General features: G+C 27.3%; 1 protein-coding gene across 1 annotated transcript in view; it reads left to right on the top strand.

Annotated features, from left to right (window-relative positions):
* Nucleotides 1–15,015, top strand: part of LOC111621768 (survival of motor neuron-related-splicing factor 30-like) — a 53,228-nt gene that overhangs the window by 37,531 nt on the left and 682 nt on the right. The window contains exon 6 of the mRNA XM_023364010.1: nt 5,317–5,443. Within this exon, the coding sequence (XP_023219778.1) occupies nt 5,317–5,443 (127 nt within the window). The remainder of the gene's footprint in view (nt 1–5,316; nt 5,444–15,015) is intronic.

Raw genomic sequence — 15,015 nt, 5'->3', positions numbered from 1 at the left:
GACAGGATTAAGGCTTACTGTGAAAAACTTGGCTTCTATTATACTATTTTAGATGCGGGTTTTTGCGTTTTTGATTGCATTTTAATAGGGTACGTCAACAGAATGTACACTAAGAAGAAATTTTTCGAAAAATTTTCCCCCCCCACGGGGAAGTGTTATAAATTTATAATAGATACATTTTGAGCCACAACAACGCGTGGCGGGGTCTGCTAGTTAATATATAAACTTTGATCTGTTGTTGTTTTGATTCATTGTCTACATAAGTTTTGAAATTATAAATAATGTCTCCAGCATTCCAGGGGAGCCAGTCTCACAATTTGATTTTATATATTCTAATATTTAATGTTGTAAGTAATTTTTATGATTCTTAAACTCTTCCATTATGACTGTCTAAAATTGTAATTTTAATTACATCCTATGATTCAATTATCATTTTTCACTTCTATTTCTTCCCATAAGAATGTTACAAGTATAATAATAGTGAAAGCATTTTCAAAATGTTTGTTATCTTTCTAAATACTGTAGTTAATTAAAAATTTTATAAAAATTGTAAGGACAATTTCTATAGTTTGTGATAATTTTGATATATGACAACTAAAAATATTTATAGTTATGTTGTTTACTTTTTATTTCCTTTAAATTTTTTGGAGATTGAATTATTATAGAGTACTGAATCAATACTTTTTATCTTGTTACTAATTTTCACAATTGAAAAAAATATATATAAAACTGCATTTCACTAATGTATTAATTTGTGAGTATAATTGATAATTTTTAATGTAAAATATTAATGCTAAAAAATAATAATTATTATTATTATTCATAAACAGATTTCATAATTTAAAAAAATATGGAAAGGAACTATGATATTAGTTATATTTAAGGCTAGGACAGCAGTCGGTAACCCAAATGCATTGGTGTGCCACAAAACATGTAAATGAAAATACTGGACACTACGTGTGCCACTAAAATAAAATTATAAAATTTATTGCACATAAACACATTTTTATTTAACTATAAAATACACACTATATAAAAATATTATTAAAAAAATTACAATATTTAAACATTAGTGACTCCCTTGTGGTTCAATTTTAGAATCTAACACATCAATATTTGGTTCTTAGTTTGAAGTTTTTAATTTTATGCACAATTGGCGTGCCATTTAGAATTCGGGTGCCATAGATTGTTTACCACTGGGCTAGGGCATCTTTGAACTGAAAATTGTATAACTTGTATGTTTTTTAGTGCTTAGATATCCTAGCTCTAGTTATATTGTAAAAGTTATAATACATTGGACTTAATTTCTTGCAGGTGACTTGTGCAATTATTATTATTTTAGAATCATTGTATTTTAAATTCAGAAGATTCATATTTTTAGCTAAAGATTTTATGTTGGGTTCTTTTTCTTTAATTGCACCATCAATTACTTATTTAATAATGAATATTATATTTTGTAGATTTTTATAATTAAAGTATGTAATCATTTATAATGTAATTTAAAACATTAAAACTGTAGATTTAACAGAAACTAGGCAATAGAAATTACTTGTCACAAATGATTTTGATATCACTGAAACCAAAATTGAAAGTGTCACCACACAATATCTAGAAATTTTGTTGGTCATTTGAAAATGTACAAATTTATCATGTAAAAACTGGGGCCGTATTCTGGTCACTTATCTCTTGTCTCTTCTTTCAAGGATGAATGAAGTCAAAACGAGAGAGAGCAGCGATTCTGGTCACTTTTAACAATCTTGTCTTCATTGATGACATCATGATTCTAATAGGTTGATTATACATGTTCGGGTTATCTGTGTACACAACATAGTATAGAATTTTAACCAATGAAATAGTAAAATTTTCGAATATGCAGAATATGTAATTATAGACCACGTGGCAAGAAAAGCATGCATTCAAATAAAGCACGTAATTTTGACAAAGTTATGCTTTTTGTTTTATAATGTTTTTACAGATTGTAATGTCAATTTGTCTCTTAACAAATAAAAATCTTAATAACCTAAGTTAGAAAAGCGTGTGTACTTAGATATTTTTTGAAATATTACCATCTAATTTCACCTTAACTATCTAAGTAAGATTAACATCATATTCAATAGTTCAGTAGTTGATGTAGGATAATTAAAAAAGAAAATGGAATCAGTGACGTTTCCGAGTAGGCACTGGAAAAAAATCAGAAACATTTTCTCTTTCAAAATATTCTTTCCTGAGATAGAGAACATTCTCTAATATGATTGTACAGCATGAGTAGCATCCAGTCATCATATTGGATATAACAAAATTGAGACAAAAGATAGGTTGAAAGACAACTATCCGCTTGTCTCTGAGAAATAAGAGAATCTTGAGACAAAGTTGTCCATAATTGCATTTGGAGAGACGTGATGATCTCTCGAGACATAAACAAATGATTAGTTAATCAGCAATGGGCTTGTGAGAGATAAGAGACAATGACCAGAATATGGCCCCTGATTTAGAGATATCAAAGTATTACCGTGTTTCCCCGAAAATAAGACAGTGTCTTATATTAATTTTTGCTCTGAAAAATGCGATAGGTCTTATTTTCAAGGAATGTCTTATTTTTCCAGGAAGAAGAATCCACATTTATTACTGAACAAAAAAATTCCCAAGTCGAACTTAGACGAGAGTGACGTATATCCGGTGTGTCGAACTGTCGCCTTTTTATAGCGTCAACATCGGACTCGATGACCAATTAGTGCTTACTGAACCGTAGCACTATGCAAATGTCATGTGGCGTGATTCCCGGCCGACCAATTAGCCATCACCAGCCGTATCGTTATGCAAATCTGTGATTCCCAAGCCATAGTCTTATGCAAATCATGCCGTGTGGCGTAATTGTCTGCTGACCAATCAGTGGCTGTACTTTCAAAAAGCCAACGGCCACTTTCAACCATCTGTGGATGACCATTATGACAAAGAAAAAACTTCGCTAGGTCTTACTTTCAGGGGGAGGTCTTATATTTCGCAATTCAGCAAAATCTCTGCTAGGTCTTATTTTCTGTGGATGTCTTATTTTCGGGGAAACATGGTATATATGGAAGAGCAAGTTCTCCAAAATCAAGGATCATTTATATTTTTTTGTTTAAGGTATCATCAGAGTTTTATAATTATTGAAATAAATCTGGACTAGAAAATTTATTATTCAATGTTATCTTTATATTTCAAGTTTAATAGAAAAACCATTAAATATAAAATAGGATTTTATCCCATGTGGTTCATTTACTATTCATATTTTGTTTAAGTTCATATTTCAAAATTAAATTTAATTAAATAAATTTTTGTTGGATGGAGTATTATTATATCTGTCAATTACAAGACTAAATCTACAAATTCAGCTTTTTGTAAATTACTTCAAAATTTTCAAAATAAAAATAAATTAAGATGCGGAATGTTGTTTTCTATAAGAATTACAAACATTCTTTGATGAAAAAAAGACAGACAGTTGCGTTTCTTTTTAAAGTATTTTTTTTTTTCCTCTTCTTTTTGGAAAAGATCAAGTTATTTGAGAGAGAAAATATTGTGAATGGGGACTAAGTAATGGGAAGATCCACAGAGGCTAGAGAAACTTAAGTCATAAAAAAATATTTTAAAATTTATTTGTTCAAACTTTAAAACATTGTTTTTAAAAAGGATTTATGATGGCAAATATGGTTTATCAGACCCTATGCAATACAATCCTCTTGTACAGTACATCTTAATAAAAGATGCATATAATTATTCAAATATTAAACAGAACGTGCTCAGCAAATAATTAACTTATCACACTACACCTTTTTTTTTCTGAGATAGTTTTATTGAAAAACTAACATTTTCAGCCTACTCTATAGGCCATCCACAGGCTTAACAGTAGAAAAAAGAACATTGGCATTCCATTAAATAGAATAAATAAATTTAAATACAAGAAATAATAACGGAAAAAACAAGAAAATAACTGAAAAAATAATTCCAATACAAAACAAAGCCAGACCTAGTGATAGAAAATAATAATTAAAAATAAATATACTAGTTAATACATTAGACAAACATTGTAATAAATTGTTAAGGAATATTTGATGAAAGAAATAGCTATAAACTAAGGCAAGACTACGAGTTCATGTTAAATTTTTTGACTATAAATTTCCACGCCTTTGATGGGCTTTCTGCAATCTTTGCATTTATGCATGCCTCTTCCAGTTTGCTCTTGTAAATTTCAATTTTTTCAGCAGTTTTTGCTAGTGTTGGGGAGTACAAGGGTTTGACAATATCCGCTTCATCCCATTTTATTATTGAGCCTTGTGTCTGTGCAAACTGGGAAAGTACCATTGTGTTGGAGCCTTTTCTGACATCATACTTGTGTTCTTTAAGTCTTATCCCCAAGTTTCTTGTTGTAACTCCAATGTAGTCTTTTTTGATTCCTAGTTGTGTGTTCTTGTAAGGAATTTTATATACTCCTGCTTTTTCTTCTTTTTTAATGTGATCTTTATCATTTCTTAAGATTGTATACAGGTTCAGAGCTCTTTTTAGGACCATTCTTGTCTCCTTGCAGTTCGTAAATTCTTTCATAATACCTTTCGTATTCTTGTTATATGTGAACTTTGTGACTTTACTGGGATCATGTTTTGAACTTCTTGCTGTACCCATCTCGTATTTTTTTTCATGTGCTATTGTGCCTTTTTTGTATCCCAGGGCTTCAGCTACTTGTTCAATTCTGTCGATTTCTTTTGTTCTGTCTACAACACTATCACAATATAGAAAAGCTCTTCTGATTAGAGCTCAGAATGCTGCCAGCAAAAAATAAAACTATCTCTCAGCAAAAAAAAAAAAAAATGGATGTAGTATGATAAATTATTCAAATATTTTTAATTTTTGAATTAGCCCCCCTTTGGGTTCTCATGAATATAAAACTGCAAAAATACCTGTTTAATTTTATTGATTTCATTGGGTATTTGATTAGTGTTGAGTTTGTATTTTCTGATTATTTCTATAGTAGTTGATAAAAAAATTGTATAATTGAAGCTTTACTATTTCTAGTATATGAATTATTTCCACAGTTTCAGGACATTTATAGCTAAAATAAAACTTCTCTAGAAACTGGACAATACTATAATGTAAAAACTCACTACCTTGATATTCATCCAGCTGATTTTCCAGAAAAACGAACATTTTTAATTATTTAATAGTTTAAATAATCAATTTCATTAAAATCATTAGCATTTGATGCTTTGACATGACTGACTGATTTATTTATAGTAATTTAAAATTATTTTAGTAAATTCATATTTTAATATTTGATAATTCTAGAAAACAGATGGTACAAGCAAAAAGAGAATATAAGAAGAAAAAAGCTCAGAAAAAAGCACAAAGAATGAAACAAATTGAAGAAGAAAGAGAAAAAGAAAAGTCAAAATGGCAACAATTTAATGCAAAGGTATTATTTTAATGTATAAATTTAGGTATATAGAAATAAAGAATTTATAGAGTAAAATTTAAAAAAATTAATGATGTATTTTGAAACATTAAACTTACCAAAAAATTCACATTTCTGATATAAACATTATAACATATTATTGATTTTGATTTTTCCAGTTAAATAAATAGAATTGAGAAAACAAGGCTTTATTGGAAAAATTCAACCCAAGATATATTTTAGATTTTTAGTCTTAATAATTTTTATATTATTTGTAATTTTCAAGATAAATTTATGATTTTTTTAATATTATTAATTATTAGATTTAATAATAGGTAGGGTTTTCCTAATCCAAGATATGTTAGCTTAAAGGTAAGTTAATGTTGATATTAAGGATGAAAATATCTGTCTACAAGAATGATTCAAATTCTAATTTAGCTTTAATGTATTACATTAATTTTTATAATAAATAATTATAAAACAATTAAAATTACATTTATTAATAACATAAATAAATATTTTAAATCATTAATAACATACAATTTTCAGAGATACTTTAAATAAAAATACAAACAATTTTTTATTAAAAAAATTTTTATTAATTTTGATTTAGCTTATATCATTTTAATGTGAAGATGATATATCTGATATTTTTGTACAGTTTGGTTAACATCTTCAAAGTACTCAAAAAAAACTTAAAATCTTCAATGCATTTTATAAAATTTTTGAGATAATTTAAAGGACAGTCTAATTTAATAAAGTAATAATTGCAATTCTTAAAATTATAGATAACTATCAGCATCAATCTTGAAGTATTCTCTTAAAAAGCAGAAGCTATCAACTTGTTTTTATATCTAGTTAGCTTTTGTTAGAATTGTGAATAAATGATAGTTTTTAAAAATGCAGGTTTTTTCTTTAAATTAGAAATTAAGTTTTTCTTCTATAGCTAATTGTTTCTTTTGAAGGTATTTTTAATAATATCACTTGATATGGAAGGTTGCATTAAATNGATACTTTAAATAAAAATACAAACAATTTTTTATTAAAAAAATTTTTATTAATTTTGATTTAGCTTATATCATTTTAATGTGAAGATGATATATCTGATATTTTTGTACAGTTTGGTTAACATCTTCAAAGTACTCAAAAAAAACTTAAAATCTTCAATGCATTTTATAAAATTTTTGAGATAATTTAAAGGACAGTCTAATTTAATAAAGTAATAATTGCAATTCTTAAAATTATAGATAACTATCAGCATCAATCTTGAAGTATTCTCTTAAAAAGCAGAAGCTATCAACTTGTTTTTATATCTAGTTAGCTTTTGTTAGAATTGTGAATAAATGATAGTTTTTAAAAATGCAGGTTTTTTTTCTTTAAATTAGAAATTAAGTTTTTCTTCTATAGCTAATTGTTTCTTTTGAAGGTATTTTTAATAATATCACTTGATATGGAAGGTTGCATTAAATACATCAATTATTTTTAATATTTTCTTCAGAATTTTTACAGAGGATAAACAAAATCTTTTTATAAAAAATAGTAACTTAGGGTAATCTTAATTCATACTCTGTTGTGATCCAACTATGAAATGAAAACTTGTAACTGATTTTTATTTCTAACTTGAGAGAGTTGTCATCATAAATTGTAGTGTTGTTTCTGCAGTTAAAAGATTAGAAACTTTGCAACAATGCTTCTGCTGTTAATTTGTTTGTCATTAGTGCAGAAACAGTTGCAGATAATTTTTGTGATGACAAATTTTAATTTATTAATTTGGGATTTATAAGCACGAAAGCATTTTGGATGCAGTATCTTAATTGATAAAATCTTTCAAGTGTGGTAAGTAAACTATTTCAATAAGTTTTTGAATCAAACTAATACAATTTTTTTCCAATTCTATTTTAACATAAACATTTTTCAATATTTAATAGGTGAACATTAAAAAATGTAAACAAACTATATTTTGTGTTTGTAATCAGTGGGAAAAATTTAATGTGAGATTATTAAAAGGAATTCCTGCAGAATCTGTCTCTATGATTAAATTATTGCCATATTCATCGTATGTATGTTTAGTATTAGATATTTTATGTATGTGTTCATTAGATATGTTTCTAATCTTTTGTCGACAAGCTATATAAAAAATTTCTTTTCTTTTGAACCTAGCAGTGTCTGTTGTTGTACTCCAAAGCAATACTTGCAAACCATCTTTATTGATATTATAATAATTATTTAAAAATTTCTTAAAAATTATATTAAAAAAACAGACTTTAAGAAATTGATATTACAGTTTATAAAGTGCAGACTTACTTTTGACAACATAGTTTTGGATTTTTTTTTACCATCTCTCATCATTGCTACTAATAAAATATATATATATATATTTTAATACATGAAGTTTTATGAATATTCAGTAAGAAATTGTGATTTATAAAACATACCTCAAATATTGTGACCATAAAACAAACAAACATATATAAACATTCATATTCAATGCTAAGGCCTGTTTCACACACATTGGATAAGACTGTCTGGTATCAGATATCCAGTTACGAAAAGTATGGGATCTTTTGAGAGTATTCACATCTTTGTTCAACAAACAGACATTGGATATACACCTGAAAATGGACCGACAAAATGCTGAGGTTTACAGAAGTTATTGTAATATTTCACAAAGACTTCTGTATATGCATATTGGATGTAACAAGCATAACTTATCTGAACCAGTTTAAACTGGTTATTAGCCAGATTGATCTGTTACATTCATACCTATCACATATCTGACAACAGAATGTGTATGAAACAGGCCTAAGAGATTGCTTGTTTATGTTAAAATTTTAAAATGGTTTTTTACTTATAAAAGGATTATTTGAAAAGTATGGTTAAAAAAGCAAGTTAAAATTGATTTTTTTTCCAAAAGATGTTTATTTCTTAACATTATACAAAGTGTATAGCCCTCAATGGAGATTGAGTTTCCAATTTTTTTTTATCCCGTCAGAAAAATAGTTTTCTCAAACTGCGTAATAGTTGTTGACAGCATTGTTGTGACATCTTCATTCAATTGTATAATTTACTTCTTGTTAAGTGACTGTTTTTTCATTTCATTTCATCCATAGTTATTTATGGTTATGATAAGTTTGGGTTTGAATCATATTAATAACCAATAGAAAAAATCATTCAATGAAAATTTATTTCCACTAAAGTTTTAAGTTTGAGAACAGAAAAGCCAAGTCTGAGAAATTTTTAATTGTTTTAAAAATAATAACGACTTTATTTAAAAGTTGTTATTATTTTTAAAACAATTAAAAATAAAAAAAAAAGTTAGCCAAAGGTAGGATCGAACCTAGATCACCCGTGTGGCATGAGTTTGCTACAGACTCAGCCATTTCACTGGCTGCCATAGTGTAAAATCTACCAGTATATGAGTTATGCTTAAAACTTTAGAGCCCTTTTTCTCAGAATCTTCTGGCTTGTGCACTTTACAATTCTTCTGGGTGGACACCCTTAAGGTATACTACTAACCTGCAAAGTCTCATCCCAAACTGAATTTCTGAGACCGTAAGGTCCCCTTGTCAGACAGAATTTGGTTTTCAAAAAAAATGTATTTTGTTGAAAATTGTATGTAGAATATAGTTTATATATGTTAATATTAGGTATTTTAGTCATATTTTTTATTATAACATTGTAAAAAATGAGAGAATATATTTTAATGGTGTTGAGAGTTGTATAATTAAGAACCAGCTGAGGATGATGACATTTATTTTTTGTTGTTGAAATGCATTCTGGTCTTTTGCGTGTTGCTAAGTTGTTGGTTGTGTTTGATTACACTAATAGAATATTTAAATATTAAATAATTCATGTTCAAGCTAGTATTTCACAAGGAATGTAGGAATACTTAAAAGGTTCGAAATATAATTTACAGAATCAATCAATTTTTTAATTTTAAAAAAATGTCAAATTCTGAACGATGACAGAACATCAACAAGAAGTTACCATTGAAATAATTAATATTCATTTGTTGATGACTTAATCTGGATTTTTGACATTTCACTGTATATAAAATCTTAGATTTTACATTTGCCTGATAGCCTTTAAATCGTGCTTATAGTTTTATTCCTGTTTTATTAATTGAAGCATTTTTAATTTCAATATACAGTACATGACATGCTGTGAACAATTTGTGCAATAATTTTTTTTGACAGTCTGAGCAACAGAAAATTTAAGGCTCTATTTACATCTTAGTTTCTTAAAAAGACCTTTATATAAACTTTTTTTTTAACTTCTTTTTATGGCATTTTAATAAATCTCCCATTTTTCTATTACTTTTTTTGGATACTTTGTATACATGAAAATATGCCATCAGTAAAAAGTAAAACTTGATGCATGCAAGTGGAAAAATTAAGGTGACATTCAACATTAACAATTAGTTCTTCCAGTCGTTTTTTTTAACCTTCATTTGTCAGAGATGATTAAATTTCTCATTAACACCCATTACAATTTTTCCACTCATATGCATTGCTTTTTGCTATCTTTTAGAACAGCGATTCCCAACCTGTGGTACGTGTACCCCCAGGGGTACGCGATAGGTTGTTTAGGGGTACAGAAAAAAGTTAGTTATTATGGCAGAAAAAATAATATATTATGTATTACAAACTAATAGTATTAAAAAATTATTAGGTAAAATATGTTCCTTGCAACAATCACAACTTTATTATACATTTTTTCATTTACTTTTTTTTATTTAATTTAAAGTTACAATATGTAAAATTAACAATATGGGTACTCACTAAATTTCTTGAATGAGGGGTACAATCTAGAGATATGACATGTCACGGGGTACGCTAATGAAAAAAGGTTGGGAACCACTGTTTTAGAACATAAATATTTATTAACAAATGACATACTAATGGATTGAAATTGTGATTTAAAACTTAACTTATTCCTTTTCATCATTTGTATTAGAAGGTGTTACATATTCTCTTTATGCACGAGAAAAAAAAGATGACAGTACTTTCTTTCTAAAATAATTAAATTTTTAACTCCATTACATAAATTGACAATAAGATGATATTTAGTCTCATTTTTGATTATAAATAACTTGCCTACAAAAATGGAATTAATGCCTTATGCATATAATATAATTATAAATTAATGCTTTTGGGTTTAGAAACATAAAGTATCTAATTTTTAGCTCTTCATCAGTGTTGTACTTTTTCTTACAACACCACTTAGATAAGAACTTGAAAAGCTGATAATCCAGTGTAACAGGATCAGGAGAATAATTCTATTCTCACATTCATTCTAATGTGTGTGAAGCAAAATTTACAAATGTGGGAATTTTTTTCCTTGGGTTTGTTTTGGTACATGTATATGGTTTTGCATTATCATACAAGAGTAACATTCCTTTTTAATTGATCAATGCAGCTCTTATTCTTAAGAGATGAAATAATCATTCAGATAATCATCATTATCAGAATCTGAAATCTTGTGATAAACATGCTTTGTTTGGTGGAATGTAAAGGATTTCTTTTTTAGGGTGTAAGTCTTGTTTTGTTACCAGCACAGATTTTTTTGTATTTTAACCATTGCCTCTTAAACTGAATATGATTATAAACAATACACTGTTCATTACTAGTGATATTTCTTTCAAGGAATAATGACGCACTGGTCAGATCATGTGGAATTCATTGGGCATGTTTTGGAATTTCACTAACTTTAAAGACACATGATTATTGTATGAGTTATAATGAATGGATGTGTAATTTCTCAAGCTGTCAACTTGGGATTGTTTTCAACTAATTTAAGAGCATTCTTGTCAGTTTGTCTGTCTCCTAGAATGTGAAAACACCTCAGATTTTCCTAACAAAATTTAGCCAACCATCATTATATATCATTTCCATAGATAAAGAAGCCTTTACAGGTAAAGAGGAATATAAACTCATTGAACACTTGTTTGAACTCATTTTTATGGAATTTTTTAAGCCCATATGAACATTGAGAGAAATTATTTTGGAAAAAAGAAATGATAAACATAAAATGGAAAAAAGAAATAAAGATAAATTTCAATAACTTAGTTTTTCAAATTAGTCAAATGTTTCTGACAGTTTAATTGACGTAAGCTCTTAATCATGTTATAATTAATAATTATTCAGCTGTAACTAGTTTTCTATTGTAGATTTGGTTTAAAGAGTAAAATAAATTGTAGGCAAATAGAAAAAAGTTATATTTTAATTTAAATAGTTGAGCATAATTCAGAACTTGATTTGAAAGGATAAGTTGTAGAGTTCAATTATATTTAGCATTGCAGCACAGATTATGCCAAAAAGAGCATGCAAAAGTATCTTGTCATAGTGCATTAACTGAATTGGTGACAGACAAGTATATTTGAGATCTATCCAGTGTAAACCTGTTAATTAGAATATCAATAGAAAATCTTTTTTCATTAACTGTTTCTTTTACTAAAATATTAATTTAAAATTTTAATTGGTTTCTAAGAAAATCCAATAGTTAATTGATAGCATGTATTACTTTAAATATGATAAAATGCAAGTTTTCATTTGTTTAATTGTTATTAGAGAGGTTGTGGCCAAAGTTCTCATCTGTAAAACGTGAGCATCGAACGCCGCTTACAAGATAGTGGTGTTTCACATTCACGTTTTAAAGAAGAAAACTTCGGCCGCAACCTCTCTATTAATATGATTAAATCAAGGGTTGTCTTAAATCTGTTTTATTAATAATATAGTTATGTATATTGATCCCAAGAAATTCCCAAAGGCAAAAGGAAAAAAATATTAATTTCTGAAATAATTTAATACGACAATAAGTCAAACTTGAACAAACTAAACACAAGCAACAAGATTCAATTTAATAAAACTAATGATTACAGTATGGTCAAAAACATCTTTGGAAAGGTTAGTTTTGTTAAATTGAATCCTGCTGAAATTTCACAGTTGTTGTTTTAAAGTATTTAATATTATAAGCATTAAAGTTAAATTATTTCAATTCATTTGGCATAATGCTTGAAAATTTCAAAACAATTCAATTTCAAACAAAGCCAAATGTTGACCAAATAATAATGCATTTAACACATTGACAAAAAAATGGTGGTTGAAAAATAAAAATGATTGTATTTTAATTAAACTGGAATTTGGTATATTTCATTACCATTTTTATGTATAAAAAAAACTGATGCATTTGTGGATAACTTACTATATGTGCACTGTTGTTTATAAATCTATATTATATATAAGATTTCTTAAGAATATGTAGCATTTATGTTTTAAAAAACTAATGTTACAAATTATTTTAACAAGTCTTGAAATAACTTAATCCAAATTCATTCTCTGTTGTACTAAATGATTTGTGTTCATTATATATGTAATAGTTTATCTTCTCAACTCTCAATAATATACCAGTACATAGTATAACAAGCTTTCGATGAATTGATTTAAGGAATTTGGAATATTATTTCAGCAAACCTAATGGCAAAGAATGGAGAGGCTGCCATTTTGGCCAAACTGATATAAATTTCCAATGTTCAATGAGCAAAATATGAAGATATGCAGAAAGGAAATGGGAGGTAACTGTTAAAAGGTTGAGATTAAATTTTGAAAGAATTCAATAATTCTTGAAATTATTCATCTGTTTTAGTAGATAAAAACTCTAAGCTAAAAATTTTTTTATAAATCTTTTGATTACAGTTTTTTTGTGTTGCAGGCAAAGCAATTTATGGTAACTTACTTTTTCTGTACAATTTTCTTGGTAGTCTTTCAAAATTGATGATCATAAAATTCCACAAATATATTTGAGTTATTTTTTAAAAATCCTCATGCTTTTAAGTAAATCAACAAATTCAAGTTAATATATTTGGATTTAAAAAAATATCGCTAAGTTTTATCTAGCAAAATTGACTTTTATTTATTGATCAAATATAATATTAATTACATATGAAGGAAAATCTTGCACATAAATTAAGAATTTTTGATTTGATTCATTTTATTTACCAAGTACAAACTAGTGTACATAAGGCAATACAGCTTTAGTAGAATCCACTTAGTGTCCTTTTACATTGTTTGATGATGTTGATGACTGGTATATGAAACATTTATCCAAGGCTTTTAAATAACATTTATAATTTAAACAAATGAAAAACAGTTAACAAAATGAGAGTTAATACAACCAGAATATTTTCACTGAGTACAATGATGTAAGTAAATTTAATCACTGTCAACACTATACTCTGTTTATGCAAGTCCCAAATAGTGTTTGTGACATGAAGATAGTAAATAGTTTGTTTCCTAAAATGATACTTCTGATATTGAAGTTTTTAATAGTAAATCAATCAACTCATGAATTTAATGGATGTTAAACATTGTTTTGTAAAAATTTAGAGTTTCATTACAGCTTAATTAGTAATGCAAGATAAGTTTGAACTAACCAGATTTCCTATACTTAGCTGTATAACATGTAAATCTCTTTTTTCTGGCTAGGGATAAAGAATTTGGTTAGTTTGCAATACGGCTACTGTGATGTGCGTATGTTAACTTGTTTGTTTCTAGCATAGAGGCACTTTGATCTAGAGTTGTTCTTGGTCAATATGGCTTAGGTTTTATAGCAACACATTTACAGGTGTCACTTTACCCATGAAATACCCTTCTTTTCCTATTTCATAAAATATAGCTGGTTTTTGTGATTGCAAGATTGGATTTAAAAGTAGCAGATTGAGATATTTGTAGGTCTCTAGGCTACTATATTTGGTCAAATTACTACTATTTGTGCCATATTAAAAATAATTTGGGCTACATTTTGAGGAATTATGAAATACTTTTTATGAAACCTATTGGGCAACCTGTGAGGTTCTCATAGGACACATGCTGTTTACCTTCAGTTTATTAATGATAATAGAATATGGCTACATATACAGATTATTAAGCAAACAGCAATATAAATAAATTCCATCAGTTACATGGCATTTTACGTATTTCTATACAATATGTGCTAAACTCAGTTTGAACTAACAAGGATTTCCTGTTCTTTTTTAAAAAGTTTTCTCCCACTGGTATTATTGCTTTTCACTATGAGTAATTTGACAAAAATGCTGCTTCCTATTAAATAAGTAAGTTAAAATTGTTAGTCTTGAATTTATAGTATATACTAACAATTTTTGTAATATTTGATACTGCTATGTTAAAACCATTAGGCAAAAAATGGTTAAACCACAAAATAGTCTTGTGACCACTAAATTCTGCTAAACCCAATTTTGTCTTTTTGTGTTAATCTTGTCTTAGATGTCAGGCTGATGATTTCATAATTCATTATATTAAGAATGTCTATACACTACAGATGGCTCTTCACTGGTCATTAAATTTGAGCAAAAGTAGGAAATGTTATTATTCAGACATGCTGACATCAATTTTGAATTAATATGATATGATGTGATTAATTGAAAAATCCTGAAGAGGATTTTATTTGAACATATTGCCTGGAAGAATGTTTTGACTATGATGTAAGAGAGTATTAATCTTGCAAATAGTTTTATCCTCTATTTTTTGGACAATTAAAATGCCAAATATTACAATTAGGACTGAAATTTCAAAACA

The sequence above is a fragment of the Centruroides sculpturatus genome, unplaced genomic scaffold (assembly GCF_000671375.1).
Source record: "Centruroides sculpturatus isolate CEXI.00-Female unplaced genomic scaffold, Cexi_2.0 scaffold153, whole genome shotgun sequence".
NCBI classification, from domain to species: domain Eukaryota; kingdom Metazoa; phylum Arthropoda; class Arachnida; order Scorpiones; family Buthidae; genus Centruroides; species Centruroides sculpturatus.
Note: the sequence above shows the minus strand (reverse complement) of the source record. Positions and strands in the feature narration are given on the sequence as shown.